The sequence below is a fragment of the Lipophrys pholis genome, assembly GCF_963383615.2.
Source record: "Lipophrys pholis genome assembly, chromosome: 11".
NCBI lineage: Eukaryota > Metazoa > Chordata > Actinopteri > Blenniiformes > Blenniidae > Lipophrys > Lipophrys pholis.
In genome coordinates this window covers 30458092-30473683 of record NC_137631.1, presented here as the reverse complement: position 1 = coordinate 30473683, position 15592 = coordinate 30458092, and the positions used below count along the sequence as shown (strand labels likewise).

Below are 15592 nucleotides of genomic sequence, written 5' to 3'. Positions count from 1 at the left end.
CTTCATCCATCTTGGGTCGTGGGGCAGTACAGAGAGAAGCCCAGGCATCTCTGTCCCCTGAAACCTCCTCCAGCTCCTCTGGGGTTAGAACCCCGAGCCGCTCCCAGGCCATTCCAGAGATATAATCTCTCCAGAGTCCTGGGCGACCTCAGAGCCTCCTCCCAGTTGGACATCCTTGATAGACCTCTACAGGGCGACCACCAGGGGGCGTCCTGATCAGATACCTGAACCACCTCAACTCAATAACCCCTGGTTGTAGAGCGGAGCAAACAATTTGGAATGTGGGAGGCGTCAACTTTTAGGAATGTGGGCGGAGTGAAACGTTTGAGGCATTTACGGTCCGGAGAGTGAAACAGAGAGCACCTCAAGGCCGATTCATACTCCATAAGAACAAGAAGAAAGTTCGGCACTCCGGAGTTCTACCGAACAAAATGACGTTATTTTTCTTCGTCCAGCTCTTTCTGGCTGAAGAAATTCGGTTCGGCTGTGCCAACCATCTGGGCCGACGTATGTTGGTGCCACACTGCCGAAGGTACGGCACTGCCGTGTGCTGCGCATGCATGTTCCAGCTCGCTAATGACTATCAGTCACATTTTAATCATGTTTAACTTGTAACGTCGCTTCTTATGAGCCCCGCAGCTCGTTAACACGTCGGAGGGCAGACTTCCGTGATGCACCTGAACGCATCACTAAAACCGGACAAATATCGCAGCTCGGACGCAAACTTTCTCTTTAATTACTGAAACAGGTCAGAGAAATGTATTTCTGAAAACAAATCTGTGCAGTTGAAAAGTTAAAACGCAGCTTTGTAGCCGACAGCTTTGGGTGATGCGTTCAAGTGCATCACATAAGTCCGCCCTCCGACATGTTAACAAGCTGCGGGGCTCATACAGTGGCGACGTTACAAGCTAAACATGATGATAATGACATTTTGTTGGTCAGGACCCCGAAGTGCCGACCTTTCTTCTTGTTCTTATGGAGTATGACACGACTTTTACTGAAGTTAAGACATGCGTCTCCCACGAACCCAACCCACCTCAACGTTGACTCCGCTCACATTGGGGCACGTTGCCCTCATCAATGCTGCAGCCAGGGGCTTCTCCCACAACTGGCTCCTCTCAATGTGGAGGAGCAGTGGGTCAGAGTACTCTGAGCTCCTGTGGTGCAGAAGCACAAACGACAGTCAGAGTTTTCCTTCCTGCCACAGGGAGGCTTCTGGTCCACTGGGACAAACTCCAGCTGTGTGGCTGCCATCCGGAGGCTTGAGAGTCTCCCCACACCAGCTCCGGCTCCTTCCCCTCCAGTGAGGTGACATTCCATGTTCCAAGAGCCACTTTCTGCTGCAGGGGCCACGACAAGGCCACAGTCCAGGAAGGGCAATACCCTCATTGTGTGACTTCATTCTAGCGCCAATAAGATCCAGGTCAAGACATAGTGGAGCTATTTAGTCATTAATACAATAAAAGTAATTACATACATTCTTGTCAGATTACATCTGTAATGACAATTTTTCAACCTTTACTGCACAGGTGGAGTCGGAGTGAACCGATGCAGACCCCAAAACACTATTGCCAGTCAGTCTACTTGCACTTTAGGTAGGGAGGTAATTGGATGGGTGGGGGACAATATACAATATTTGCAGTTATCATACTGATCCAAACACTTTCCAACTGTTATTAGATTAAACCAGCCTGAGCAGCTCTATCTAGAGGAGTGGGTGTGTGTGTGTGTGTGTGTGTGTGTGTGTGTGTGTGTGTGTGTGTCTGTGTGTGTGTGTGTGTCTGTGTGTGAGGTTTGTCCACTGGGTGTGGCCGGAACTGTTGTGGGGGGACCTGTAGCGAGACCCGGGGGCCCGGACATCGTCACCCCGGTGGACGGCAGCCCCACAGACCCGGGGAGGCCCCAGCGAACCACCCCAGAGAGCCACGCCCCCCCCGCCCAGAAAGCACCAGACGGAGAATGCAGAGCCCGGGGAGCAGGGCCCCCGGGCCGAGCGGGGCGAGAGACCCCCCAATCCCGGCGGCAAAGCTCGCCGCACCTCTGGGAGCGCGCCCCCCCCCCAACCCGGCAGGGCAGAGATGGCAGCCGCCACGCCCCGGCCCAGCCCCTCCCCCAGACCAGGCCGGGCCCGGTCGAAGGACAGTCAACTCAACAAGACCCAGACACAGACGCACACACTCACACGCTTCGGGGGAGAGTGATGCCTCTCGCCCCCCAGGCCGCCATCCGGGCCCTCACCCGGCCACTGCGAGATCCCATCCTCCACTGATATGACAGCGAATGGGGAGGGAGAACCGCAACCCAGCCCCCCCACGAGCGCCACGCCTGAGCGAGCGCGCCCCCCACATTCCAGCCGCACTCACCCCGGGCCGGGGCGAGACCCCAGCGGGAGGTGCTGGGGGGAGCCACATCTCCCGCCCCCTCCACCCTGTGGAGTGTTGGATGCATGTAGGGGTGTGTCTTTGTGTTTTGAAGAAGTGGATGCAATGTGTGTGTCCTGGGTGCGGTTTAAAATTGGGGGGTAGCGGGGCCCGTGCATTCTACTGCTGCCAAGCGGCAGAACCCTGAAAGCGGCTTAAGCGGAAGATGGATGATGGATGGATGGATGATGGATGATGGATTGATGGATTGATGGATGGATGGATGGATGGATGGATGGATGGATTGATGGATGGATGGATGGATGGATGGATGGATGGATGGATGGATGGATGGATGGATGGATGGATGGATGGATGGATGGATGATGGATGGATGGATGGATGGATGATGGATGGATGGATGGATGATGGATTGATGGATGATGGATGGATGATGGATGGATGGATGGATGGATGATGGATGGATGGATGGATGATGGATTGATGGATAGATGAATTGATGGATGGATGGATGATGGATTGATGGATGGATGGATGGCTGGATGATGGATGGATGATGGATTGATGGATGGATGGATGGATGGATGGATGATGAATGGATGGATGGATGGATGATGGATGGATGGATGATGGATGGATGATGGATTGATGGATGGATGGATGGATGGATGGATGGATGATGGATGGATGATGGATGGATTGATGGATGGATGGATGATGGATTAATGATGGATTGATGGATGGATGGATGGCTGGATGATGGATGGATTGATGGATGGATGGATGATGGATTAATGATGGATGGATGGATGATGGATGGATGGATGGATGATGGATTGATGGATGGATGATGGATGGATGATGGATTAATGATGGATGGATGATGGATGGATGATGGATGGATGATGGATTGATGGATGGATGGAATAACTGATGAGCATAAAGACTCAAACTCCAAACATAATTTGAGGACTTCTGTCCATTTGCATCAATATACACTTCAAGTGACTCCAACAGTTTTCATTCCCGCTCAGGTGTCGGCTCAGATGATCTCCTCTGCTATTAAAACCATATTTCTCGGGGTGAAACGTGTGACCTTCTTCTTTATTTAGATAGAAGAACTGTATGAGGCCTACTGCCTACAGAGGAGACTGAGGGACGGAGCCGACAAGATGGTGAAGGCGTACACGGCGTCGCCGGGAAGCAAAGAGGCCAGAGAGAGTTTAGCAGAAGCCAATAAAGGATACAAAGAGTACACAGAGGTAAAATACCATCATTTAACATCTGTCTGCATCCCTGGAGGTCTGCACATGGTGTACCACTGATACCTTTATCTCTGCAGAACATGTGTGTGTTGGAGAGCGAGTTTGAGAACCATCTGGGAGAGTTTCACATCCGGATGAAAGGTAGGAACCAAACCTGTGTGTGTGTGTGTGTGTGTGTGTGTGTGTTATTTCAAAGTACTCAGAATTCAACTCTACTGGTTTCACGTCAGTTCTTCTCCACCATCTTTTTACACAGCAACCATAGAAGTGAGATGATTTTATTTGCATCACACAATGTATGGACAGCTTTGAGGCACTGAACTGAAAAAAAAATAATGTACTGCAAATTACATTTCTATATACATACTGTATATATAAATCTGTTGTACTGCATGAGGCTGATTGCTGTGTGTTTTGCAGGTCTGGCTGGATTCGCTCGACTTTGTGCTGGTGACCAATATGAGGTCAGTCTGTGTGTCTATTCCAACTTCACTGTCACAGTAGATGAAAGACTCTTTTTTATTTGGTCCCTTCTCGTTTCACAAACGTTTCTTGTACAGTCTGCAGAGTTTTAAAAAGGTTGTTTTCGGACAGTTTTGAAACACTCCTCTCTCCCTCTGTCTCAGCATTTCTGAAACGTGCACGACTGCACACAATGGCAGCTGGCCACTAGAGGGCGCTAGGGCGCGGCCCCACCACATTACCTTCAATAAGACATTAAAAGTAAATAAATAAATAATAAAATAATATTTTGAGCTGTATGTTTGTGTATATTTAGACGATAAGATAATAATTCTATAGTTAATGATGAAATAGTAAAATAGTTAGGCTCATCTGTGTTGTCTGACTGGTGACGTGTTTCCACCAGGGGACAAATCTTTGTCCACAGACTCTGGTTGAAAGTTGGACATGAGCAGTGGCTCGTCTACAATACAAGAGATCAGGGGATGTTGGGGAGAACCAAATTTTTTTTTTCTTCAGTGGCCCTAAAACTTCCGTAAGCTGAGATATCGGTGATGCTCCATGAAAGATAGCAAACTAGTTAGCCTCAACGCCATGCTGTCAGGTGGAGTTTGTAAAAACACCCAGAATGCAACAGCTGGAGGAAACATATTTCAGACATTTCACTGTATTTTGCTGCAGAAGTTTTTATTAAAATTGGATTTATGTTGAAATTGTAGATATTTTCAAGAGAAATTGTTTGTTTTCACCACGTCTACTCTCCACCACAACAACAAAAAAAAAAATTACATTTAAAATTTAAGGTTATTATGAACCAAACTGTGTTTGACTTTGCTCGACCGGAGCATTTTAGTCATGTCAGGCTTTAGCAAGTGTGTGAGCCTTGCCTCTGTGTGTGTTTGTGTGTTCAGATTTTAATGAAGTACGGTCGACAGCGGTGGAAGCTCCGGGGAAGAATAGAGATCAATTGCAAACAAGTGTGGGACAGTGAAGATATGGTGTTTCTGCCACTGATCAATGACTTCCTGTCAGTGAAGGTGTGTGTCCTGTCCAGCTTCTCCTGCTGCTGTGTTTGGGTGTGTTTTATGTGTTTGGGTGTGTTTTGTTGTGTGTTTTGTGTGTGTTTTGTGTGTTTGTGTGTGTTTTATGTGTTTGGGTGAGTTTTGTTGTGTGTTTTGTGTGTGTTTTGTTTGTTTGTGTGTATTTTAGGGGTTTGTGTGTGTTTTGTTGTGTGTTTTGTGTGTGTTTTGTGTGTTTGTGTGTGTTTTATGTGTTTGTTGTGTGTTTTGGGTGTTTGTGTGTTAGTGTGTGTTTTATGTGTTTGGGTGTTTGGATGTGTTTTGTTGTGTGTTTTGAGTGTTTTGCGTGTTTGGATGTGTTTTGTTGTGTGTTTTGAGTGTTTTGAGTGTTTGGGTGTTTGGATGTGTTTTGTTGTGTGTTTTGAGTGTTTTGAGTGTTTTGGGTGTTTGGGTGTTTGGATGTGTTTTGTTGCGTGTTCTGTGTGTGTTGGATGTGTTTTGTTGTGTGTTTTGGGTGTTTGTGTGTGTTTGTGTGTGTTTTATGTGTTTGGGTGTGTTTTGTTGTGTGTTTTGTGTGTTTGGATGTGTTTTGTTGTGTGTTTGGGTGTGTTTTGGGTGTTTGAGTGTTTGGGTGTTTGGAAGTGTTTTGTTGTGTGTTTTGGGTGTTTGTGTGTGTTTTATGTGTTTAGGTGTGTTTTGTTGTGTGTTTTGGGTGTTTGGATGTGTTTTGTTGTGTGTTCTGTGTGTTTTGGATGTGTTTTGTTGTGTGTTTTGGGTGTTTGTGTGTGTTTTATGTGTTTGGGTGTGTTTTGTTGTGTGTTTTTGGTGTTTGTGTGTGTTTTGTTGTGTGTGTTTTGTTGTGTGTGTTTTGTTGTGTGTTTTTGGTGTTTGTGTGTGTTTTGTTGTGTGTTTTTGGTGTTTGGGTGTTTGTGTGTGTTTTTGGTGTTTGTGTGTGTTTTGTTGTGTGTTTTTGGTGTTTGTGTGTTTGTGTGTGTTTTGTTGTGTGTTTTTGGAGTTGTGTGTGTTTTTGGTGTTTGGGTGTTTGGGTGTGTTTTGTTGTGTGTTTTGGGTGTTTGTGTGTTTGTGTGTGTTTGGAAGTGTTTGGAAGTGTGTTTTTGGTGTTTGGGTGTTTGGGTGTGTTTTGTTGTGTGTTTTTGGTGTTTGGGTGTTTTTGGTGTTTGGGTGTGTTTTGTTGTGTGTTTTGGGTGTTTGTGTGTGTTTGGAAGTGTGTTTTTGGTGTTTGGGTGTTTGTGTGTGTTTTGATGTGTGTTTTTGGTGTTTGTGTGTTTTGTTGTGTGTTTTTGGAGTTTGTGTGTGTTTTGTTGTGTGTTTTTGGTGTTTGTGTGTTTGTGTGTGTTTTGTTGTGTGTTTTTGGTGTTTGGGTGTGTTTTGTTGTGTGTTTTGTGTGTTTGTGTGTTTGTGTGTGTTTGGAAGTGTTTGGAAGTGTGTTTTTGGTGTTTGGGTGTTTGGGTGTGTTTTGTTGTGTGTTTTTGGTGTTTGGGTGTTTGGGTGTGTTTTGTTGTGTGTTTTGGGTGTTTGTGTGTTTGTGTGTGTTTGGAAGTGTGTTTTTGGTGTTTGGGTGTTTGTGTGTGTTTTGTTGTGTGTTTTTGGTGTTTGGGTGTTTTTGGTGTGTGTTTTTAGTGTTTGTGTGTTTGTGTGTGTTTTGTTGTGTGTTTTTGGTGTTTGGGTGTTTGGGTGTGTTTTGTTGTGTGTTTTTGGTGTTTGGGTGTGTTTTGTTGTGTGTTTTTAGTGTTTGGGTGTTTTGGGTGTTTGGGTGTTTGGATGTGTTTTGTTGTGTGTTTTGGGTGTTTGTGTGTGTTTTATGTGTTTGGGTGTGTTTTGTTGTGTATTTTAGGTGTTTTGGGTGTTTGGATGTGTTTTGTTGTGTGTTTGGGTGTGTTTTGGGTGTTTGAGTGTTTGGGTGTTTGGAAGTGTTTTGTTGTGTGTTTTGGGTGTTTATGTGTGTTTTATGTGTTTGGGTGTGTTTTGTTGTGTGTTTTGGGTGTTTTGGGTGTTTGGATGTGTTTTGTTGTGTGTTCTGTGTGTTTTGGATGTGTTTTGTTGTGTGTTTTGGGTGTTTGTGTGTGTTTGTGTGTGTTTTATGTGTTTGGGTGTGTTTTGTTGTGTGTTTTGTGTGTTTGGATGTGTTTGGGTGTGTTTTGGGTGTTTGAGTGTTTTGGTGTTTGGAAGTGTTTTGTTGTGTGTTTTTGGTGTTTGTGTGTTTGTGTGTGTTTTGTTGTGTGTTTTTGGTGTTTGTGTGTGTTTTTGGTGTTTGGGTGTTTGGGTGTGTTTTGTTGTGTGTTTTTGGTGTTTGGGTGTTTTTGGTGTGTGTTTTTAGTGTTTGGGTGTTTGGGTGTGTTTTGTTGTGTGTTTTTGGTGTTTGGGTGTGTTTTGTTGTGTGTTTTTGGAGTTTGGGTGTGTTTTGTTGTGTGTTTTTGGTGTTTGGGTGTTTGTGTGTGTTTTGTTGTGTGTTTTTAGTGTTTGGGTGTGTTTTGTTGTGTGTTTTTGGTGTTTGGGTGTGTTTTGTTGTGTGTTTTGGGTGTTTTTGTGTGTTTGGAAGTGTGTTTTTGGTGTTTGGGTGTTTGGGTGTGTTTTTGGTGTTTGGGTGTTTTTGGTGTTTGGGTGTGTTTTGTTGTGTGTTTTGGGTGTTTGTGTGTGTTTGGAAGTGTTTGGAAGTGTGTTTTTGGTGTTTGGGTGTTTGTGTGTTTGTGTGTGTTTTGTTGTGTGTTTTTGGTGTTTGGGTGTTTTTTGGTGTGTGTTTTTAGTGTTTGTGTGTGTTTTGTTGTGTGTTTTTGGTGTTTGGGTGTGTTTTGTTGTGTGTTTTTAGTGTTTGGGTGTTTGGGTGTGTTTTGTTGTGTGTTTTTGGTGTTTGTGTGTTTGGGTGTGTTTTGTTGTGTGTTTTTGGTGTTTGTGTGTTTTTTTGTGTGTTTTTGGTGTTTGGGTGTTTGTGTATGTTTTGTTGTGTGTTTTTGGAGTTTGGGTGTTTGGGTGTGTTTTGTTGTGTGTTTTTGGTGTTTGTGTGTTTGTGTGTGTTTTGTTGTGTGTTTTTGGTGTTTGGGTGTTTGGGTGTTTGTGTGTGTTTTGTTGTGTGTTTTTAGTGTTTGGGTGTGTTTTGTTGTGTGTTTTTGGTGTTTGGGTGTGTTTTGTTGTGTGTTTTGGGTGTTTGTGTGTGTTTGGAAGTGTGTTTTTGGTGTTTGGGTGTGTTTTGTTGTGTATTTTTGGTGTTTGGGTGTTTTTGGTGTTTGGGTGTGTTTTGTTGTGTGTTTTTAGTGTTCGGGTGTTTGGGTGTGTTTTGTTGTGTGTTTTTGGTGTTTGTGTGTTTTTTTGTGTGTTTTTGGTGTTTGGGTGTTTGTGTATGTTTTGTTGTGTGTTTTTGGTGTTTGGGTGTGTTTTGTTGTGTGTTTTGGGTGTTTGTGTGTTTGTGTGTGTTTGGAAGTGTTTGGAAGTGTGTTTTTGGGTTTTGGGTGTTTGGGTGTGTTTTGTTGTGTGTTTTTGGTGTTTGGGTGTTTTTGGTGTATGGGTGTTTGGGTGTGTTTTGTTGTGTGTTTTTGGTGTTTGAGTGTTTGGGTGTTTTTGGTGTTTGGGTGTTTGTGTGCGTTTTGTTGTGTGTTTTTGGTGTTAGGGTGTTTGGGTGTGTTTTGTTGTGTGCTTTTGGTGTTTGGGTGTTTGTGTGTGTTTTGACTCCAGGATTCACTGGCGTGTCTCTGGCAGGTGACGGAGCTGAAGAGTTTAGCCAATCACGTTGTGGTTGGAAGTGTTTCCTGTGAGACTAAGGACTTGTTCGCAGCTCTGCCACAGACGGTGGCTGTGGACATCAATGACCTCGGGACCGTCAAACTGAGCCTCGAAGTCAACTGGAAGTACGGACTTCTGTCTAGTTTGTTTTAACATCCTGTCACTTTGTGCAGCGAACACTTTCACTGAGCTTCGTGGAAATGGTGATTGTTTTAACTTCTGTCTCAGTCCATTTGACAAGGACGACCAGGGCTCCGTCTCCAGTACTGTCAACAAAGCGCCGTCTGTCAGTAAGAGATTCTCCACCATCTTCAACCACAGTCCTCCTGACACGCCGTCTCTACGAGAACAAGCCTTCTTTGTGAGTTCTTCCTCTCCTCCACAATCACCAGTCAATGCTTTGACAAGAAATGGAGTCACTTTAGTTCTGACAACTTCAAACTGTTTCAACTACAAATTCACTGATAGCACTTTTAATAAAGAACAAGTAGGACCTTTAGCTCCTTGCCAATATGAGTGGGTATTAAATGCCATAAAGGCTAAACAAACAAGTTTAATTTGAATTTGACGGCAGCAACGTTTCTCTAAAACGTTGGGAAGAAGTAACAAGCTGAAAAGTGTAAATCAACACACGGAGGAGCGTTTGATACTGAGTGAGGACAGAACGGGAGCGTCTCTCAGCGGTGAAGACCAGCAGAAGTACAACAAAGTGAAAACTGGAATCATTTCAGAAAAATGTCCCCTGAAATTGTGAAGACATTGTCGATAGCTCGATTGACAGTGAGATTTAAAGAATGAGCCGTCAAGGCCTGAAGACTGAAAACATTTCATGGACATCTATTTTTTTTTAAGGAGGTTAAAATGTTTTGTAAAATTGAAAAAGGTTTATGTTAGTTCATAACGAAAAGTGCAGTCAATTCTCCAGAAACCATGTTGTTTATTTGTATACACATTTTTTCATAATTCTATCACTTTCAAAAATGACTGGATTTTTCCAATTAATTCTGTAATGTTTTTTTTTATTTTTTCTTATTTATTTCCAAACATGTTAAAAAAAACAACCAAAAAACAAGAGAAACAAACAGAATGAATTAAAAAAAATTGACACTCATCCAAATGGGTGATCCAGACAAAACTCGACACACACTGCAAGTTTTACAAAATGTGTGTTACATGTTCAAAAAGGGGGTAAGAAGAATTATAACTTTTTTAATCCTCCCCCTTTACTTCTTTATCGTTGCAAATCACACAGTAGATTTTTTTAATGTCATCTGAAAGAAGACGCCTTCAGTAATCCACAAGAGACTTGATGCTACTATCTGGGCTCCGGTTCTGAAGTCACTCCTGTGACTGAGACGACTGGTTCCCACTGAGGCCTCGTTTACACAACCTTTTCAAGTGAAAACAGGAAGCGTTCGTTTTCTGTTCAGGTTTTCTGGTTTCATGACGGTGCTCAGTTGCACTGAAAATGCAACTGTTTTGAAAAGCGCTACCAAGGTGGAGCTTTTTGAAAACACTCTGACTCCGTCTTCATGGACGTGGGGGAAACACAACTTTTTGAAAATGCTGGGATCCGTTTCCATGGTAATTGGTGGAAAACCCACAGTTTCGAAAACGCTCTGACTCCGCCTCCATGGTAATTGGTGGAAAACCCACAGTTTCGAAAAGGCTCTGACTCCGCCTCCATGAAAACAGTGGAAAACTGAACTTTTCTGACACGCTGCTACTGCTCTTGCGCGCCACGGTTGTAGTGAGTAGTTCTTCTGCACATGCTCAGTCGATGGTTTCATAACAAAAACAAACATCAGCAGCCACTAGTGGCCAGATATGCTAACTTTGGCCCCGTTTACACGACAACGAATTCAAGTGTATCTGCAAAACTTTCTTCACTTTGGGGGGTCCGTTTACACGACACCAGTGTTCTGATCCACTGTATCCTGAAGTTTTTAATCCGGCTCCCAAGGTGGAAAGATTCTTTCACGGTGCAAACCCCTCCTGCAGAGACTGATGGAGGCTACAGAGCCTGTTACTGCTCATCTCCCCCCCCCCCTCCTGCTCATCCAGTTGTAAACAAACATGGCGGCCGTGTAGTGGTACGACCCGTAGTGGTACGACCCGTAGTGTTACGACCCCGTAGTGTTACGACCCCGTAGTGGTACGACCCGTAGTGGTACGACCCGTAGGGGTACGACCCGTAGTGGTACGACCCATAGTGGTACGACCCCGTAGTGGTACGACCCGCGGTCCATATTCTAGTTTTATGGTCCAGATCAGTAGTTTAATAGTTGAGACTCTCCCTGATATCATCCGGTTCCTCATCAGTCCACTAGGATGTCAGGTTCTCTCCATTTTCTTCACCTTTATAGTGTTTTGTTCTCTGCACACGTCTGTGTAGTTCCATTATAAAATCAAGCAACAGCGCCCTCCAGTGGCCCGGCAGACTAACTACATCGTTGTCTCTGTGTCCACTGCTGCAGTGTTAACGCACTTAGCGGATTAGGTGTTGTCACGTGAAACGTTGTCGTGTAAACGAGGCCTTTATTTGAGCGTTTCTGCCGTTTCAGTGTAAATGGACATCATGTTCAAAACATTGTTTGTGTAAATGCGAAGCTTTCCTGGAATGAAAATAAAAAAAGATGCGTTTTCACTTGAAACATCAGGTAAACAAGTCCTCCATGAATTCAGAACAGCAAGACGTCATCCTGATGATGGCACGGCCCCGGCCTTCTGTTTGACGCCTGCTGCAGTGCAACCCGTCCTGCTGCCTCCAACGTCATTCAACATGTCTGTTACATAGCTGAGAGGAAAGACGTGTTTAACCTGTCCGGTCCTCTGTCCCCCCCCCCCCGCTGCCACGCTGCAGTCTCTGCCCCGGAGCCTGACCCAGGGGCAGAACTGGCCCCTGCTGGACACCTTCAGGGGCACTTTCACTCAGAGCTGCTCCTGCAGTGACAAGTCGCCCCGACAGCCGCCGGCAGTAAGTCAGAGCAGGAAGGACCCGGGGTTAGATTAAGAACAGAGGTCTGCAACCTGCTGGAGCAAAACAATCGGCTGGAGCCACTAAACCTGTTTAACCTTTAAAATGAAGATAGAATCTGTACGGAGCTGAGCTGGACAAACAAACACTGTATGCTGGGTAGCTTTCATAGAGTTTCACCACAACAATTCGATATAAGTATAAGATTTGATTGATTTACAGCATGTTTGACACACAAAACACACACACATATAAAGTGGGATCAAATTTGCCTATTAATGAACTTACCGACTGAGCTGGCGGGGGACATGAACCCTCTACCTTGAGACTGAGAGTCTCATGCTCTACCTACTGAGCTGGTGGGGGACATGAACCCTCTACCTTGAGACTGAGAGTCTCATGCTCTACCTACTGAGCTGGCGGGGGACATGAACCCTCTACCTTGAGACTGAGAGTCTCATGCTCTACCTACTGAGCTGGCGGGGGACATGAACCCTCTACCTTGAGACTGAGACTCTCATGCTCTACCTACTAAGCTGGACGGGGGACATGAACCCTCTACCTTGAGACTGAGAGTCTCATGCTCTACCTACTGAGCTGGCGGGGGACATGAACCCTCTACCTTGAGACTGAGAGTCTCATGCTCTACCTACTGAGCTGGCGGGGGACATGAACCCTCTACCTTGAGACTGAGACTCTCATGCTCTACCTACTGAGCTGGCCGGGGGACATGAACCCTCTACCTTGAGACTGAGAGTCTCATGCTCTACCTACTGAGCTGGCCGGGGGCTATTATTTAACTATTTTTGCTGTTTCGCTCTATATATGATACTTTTTAAGCATTCTTCTATTGTTGTTTTTCTATTTTAGATTTTTTGTTTTGCTTGTTTGCATACTTTTATATGAATATATACACAACATCTTATTCTATAGTTGCGAAGCGTCATAACTGCATAGGAAACATTTCATAGGTTTTTAGGTGTTTTACCTTGTTGCATCTTTTTTTTTTTAAGCTCTTAGTCTTTCTACATTGAGTGGAAGTGGAAGTTTACATGATGGGACACAGAATTTAGATGAACTGTTGCGTCTTTAAAAGTCACATTTGCCGCCTTGAAATGATTTAGAGAAATGATTTAGAGAGCCTCTCCAGAGAGCCTCTCCAGAGAGCCTCTCCAGAGGGGCTGAGGAGCAGCAGGTTGCAGACCTCTGGGGTAGAACAAGCGTAGATGATGAGCTTGTCTAGTGGTTTCACCACCATGTGGCTCTCAGTCAGGAGTAGGAACTCAATGACTAGTTGTTATTCCACCACTGCCAGTTTTGGAGCCAGTTCGTTAGTTAGGATACACAAACTGAGTTTTAACAACTTGGGGGGTCTGAAATTTGCTTGTTTATTTCTGAATGAACTGGACCAGCTATATGATTGAATATTAAATAATATCTGAATAGCATCAACTCCAAATGTTTTTGGCTGTATAGTACCGATTCATTCTTAACAATTTCAATATAATCCAATATTTTCATATGAAACTCAAACAAATGAAACGGCCGGAGGGAACGCTGTGGCGGCCCGGTTCTGGTCCAGTGGCTGTATGTTTTACACCCCGAGTCCAGTGGTGTGGTCCCGGGTATGTGTGCTTATATGACTTCTATCCACACATTTTTCAGTCAACATTGCATACACCCACTTCCAAATCCCCCATGATGCACCTCTCCACGCTCAGTACCTGTGAAGTAAATGGCCAATTTTTTTCCCGAGGATGATGAAGCCACGACCCCCCCCCCCCCCCCCCCCCCCCACTACGCTGGGCCAGAACTTACTCACTCTTTCATTGATCTGTTTTATGCCCATTTTTATAGATTTAGCAGTATAATTCTGAACTTTTCGATGCAGTGGGTTCAGGATTTGTTCCTTCTGAAATAGACAAGCTCACAAGCTGAACATGAAGATTCCAGACTTCAGTGCCGATCCGTGTCTATAAATGAATACTGTGATTCTGTCTTGGATTTCTGTGCCAGGCCTCAGTAATAGCCAGGATGTACAGAACAGTTCTCCCTGTGCTGGGTTTTTTTCAGAACATGCTTCGGCGCCGGGAGGAGTTAGAAAACGGAGCAGCGTGGTCGAATTCATCTGAATCCTCTGACGACTCCAGTCCACAGCTGCCTGCCCAGGGGCCGCGCAACTCCACCCATCACACAGTGAGAGCCTGAAAACACTGCCTCACATCACTGCTCATGTCCACCTGGGCTCTCGCACACTGGAAGGACTCACACAGTGCTGTGTGAAAGCTTCCTCGCAAGCTGAAACATGGACAGGCCTTTACCTGAATGTGAACGATCCACGTGAAACCTGGCCGGACGGTAACGGGGATTCTAACGGGATTCGAGAACTCTTTTTCTTAGGCCCCGTTTAAGAGACGATGAAAACTTTAGCTGCGTGTTGAGAGTCGGTTTACACAACAACGGCGGAAAACATAACTCTCTGAAAACGTGATGAAAATAACTTTTCAAAAACAGCTCCTAAAGTGGAACTTTTTGAACACACTCCGACCCTGTCTCCGTGGAAAGGTGGTAAATACTTCTTCTGCACATGCTCAGTAGAGCCAATCAGAACAAAGTTTCCTCCGTGGTGTCAAGACTCTTAGTCCATATTCTCCCAGACTTGGTGCTTTTATTTTGACAGTCATCGTAATAACGATCCCACTTGGTGGTCTGTCCATTAGAATGTCCATGTTCTCCCTTTCTTTATGTTTAGAGCGGATTTAGAAGCTTCATGAACCACTTTCTATATTTCCTGAGTCCCACCTGATGGTGCTCTTTGTTTTAAGATGGAGGCAGAAAGGCTGGTTATGAAGTGCATTTTCAAACATTTTGGGACCACACAGCTCCATCTCCTGGCTTCAGAAAATGAAGGCAGTTGATCCTGAAACTTCATTTGGTCCTCACGAGCGGATTGTTCTCTGCTGCGTTTGTGTGTGACTTCATTACAAATACACACAACAGCACCAACTAGTGGCCCAAAATGCTAACTACATCATTTTCAGCATTTCTGACGTTTTCCATGGAAATGGCCATCGTTTACGAATCGTTGCCGTGTAAACACAAAACCTTTCCGACATGAAAATGCAAAGATGATGCATTATCACTTGTCAGTGTAGACGTGGCCTCAGATCAACGTCTTCTGCTGAAACTGTGTCTTTCAGGAAGTGGTCACATCAGATCAGCCGGCTGGAATTGGAAGCTCCTCCCCAAAATCTGACATTTCACTGGGCTCCTCGTTTAATTCGCCTCCAAACTCCAGTAAGAAACGTGACGGCGTCCCCGAGCTTCCCAACACTGCGAAGCTCCTGTCACCCAGCGGCAGGTACATTTGTCTTCTGCATCTGTTATTCAACCCGTTTTGCAGTTCAGGTTCTATTTGTCATCAGTAATGATGCCTGATCCGATTCACAGGGACGAGGAGTGTGGAGCAGCCAAGATGGTGGAAGCTGACGGCGAGGACTTGGCGGGGAAGCGACCTGTCTCAGCAGCAGAGGACACCGTGGCCCTCGGACATGCCGCGCGCTGCTACTCGCGCTCTCTGAGCCACATCAGCGAAAGCAGTGCCGATGGCGTGGTGCTGACCGACAGGTCGGCCGGCGAAGCGGGGGAAGTGACATCACCGATCTCCAGGATTTCCATTAATGACATCGAGGTAGAGCTGCAAGGCAGGACTCAGGAGCCAGCGACTGAGTGCTCGGAGGAGGGAGAGGACAC

At 45.3% G+C, this 15592-nt stretch overlaps 1 protein-coding gene across 2 annotated transcripts in view; it reads left to right on the top strand.

Annotated features, from left to right (window-relative positions):
- ripor1 (RHO family interacting cell polarization regulator 1) overlaps positions 1–15592 on the top strand; it is a 102785-nt gene that overhangs the window by 74090 nt on the left and 13103 nt on the right. For both annotated transcript variants that reach the window (XM_080476068.1, XM_080476067.1), the window contains exons 7-15: positions 3494–3643; positions 3724–3787; positions 4067–4110; positions 5020–5145; positions 8839–8987; positions 9091–9223; positions 13913–14035; positions 15040–15200; positions 15290–15592. The exon at positions 15290–15592 is cut by the window's right edge and continues 256 nt beyond it. In XM_080476068.1, the coding sequence (XP_080332194.1) occupies positions 3494–3643; positions 3724–3787; positions 4067–4110; positions 5020–5145; positions 8839–8987; positions 9091–9223; positions 13913–14035; positions 15040–15200; positions 15290–15592 (1253 nt within the window). The remainder of the gene's footprint in view (positions 1–3493; positions 3644–3723; positions 3788–4066; positions 4111–5019; positions 5146–8838; positions 8988–9090; positions 9224–13912; positions 14036–15039; positions 15201–15289) is intronic.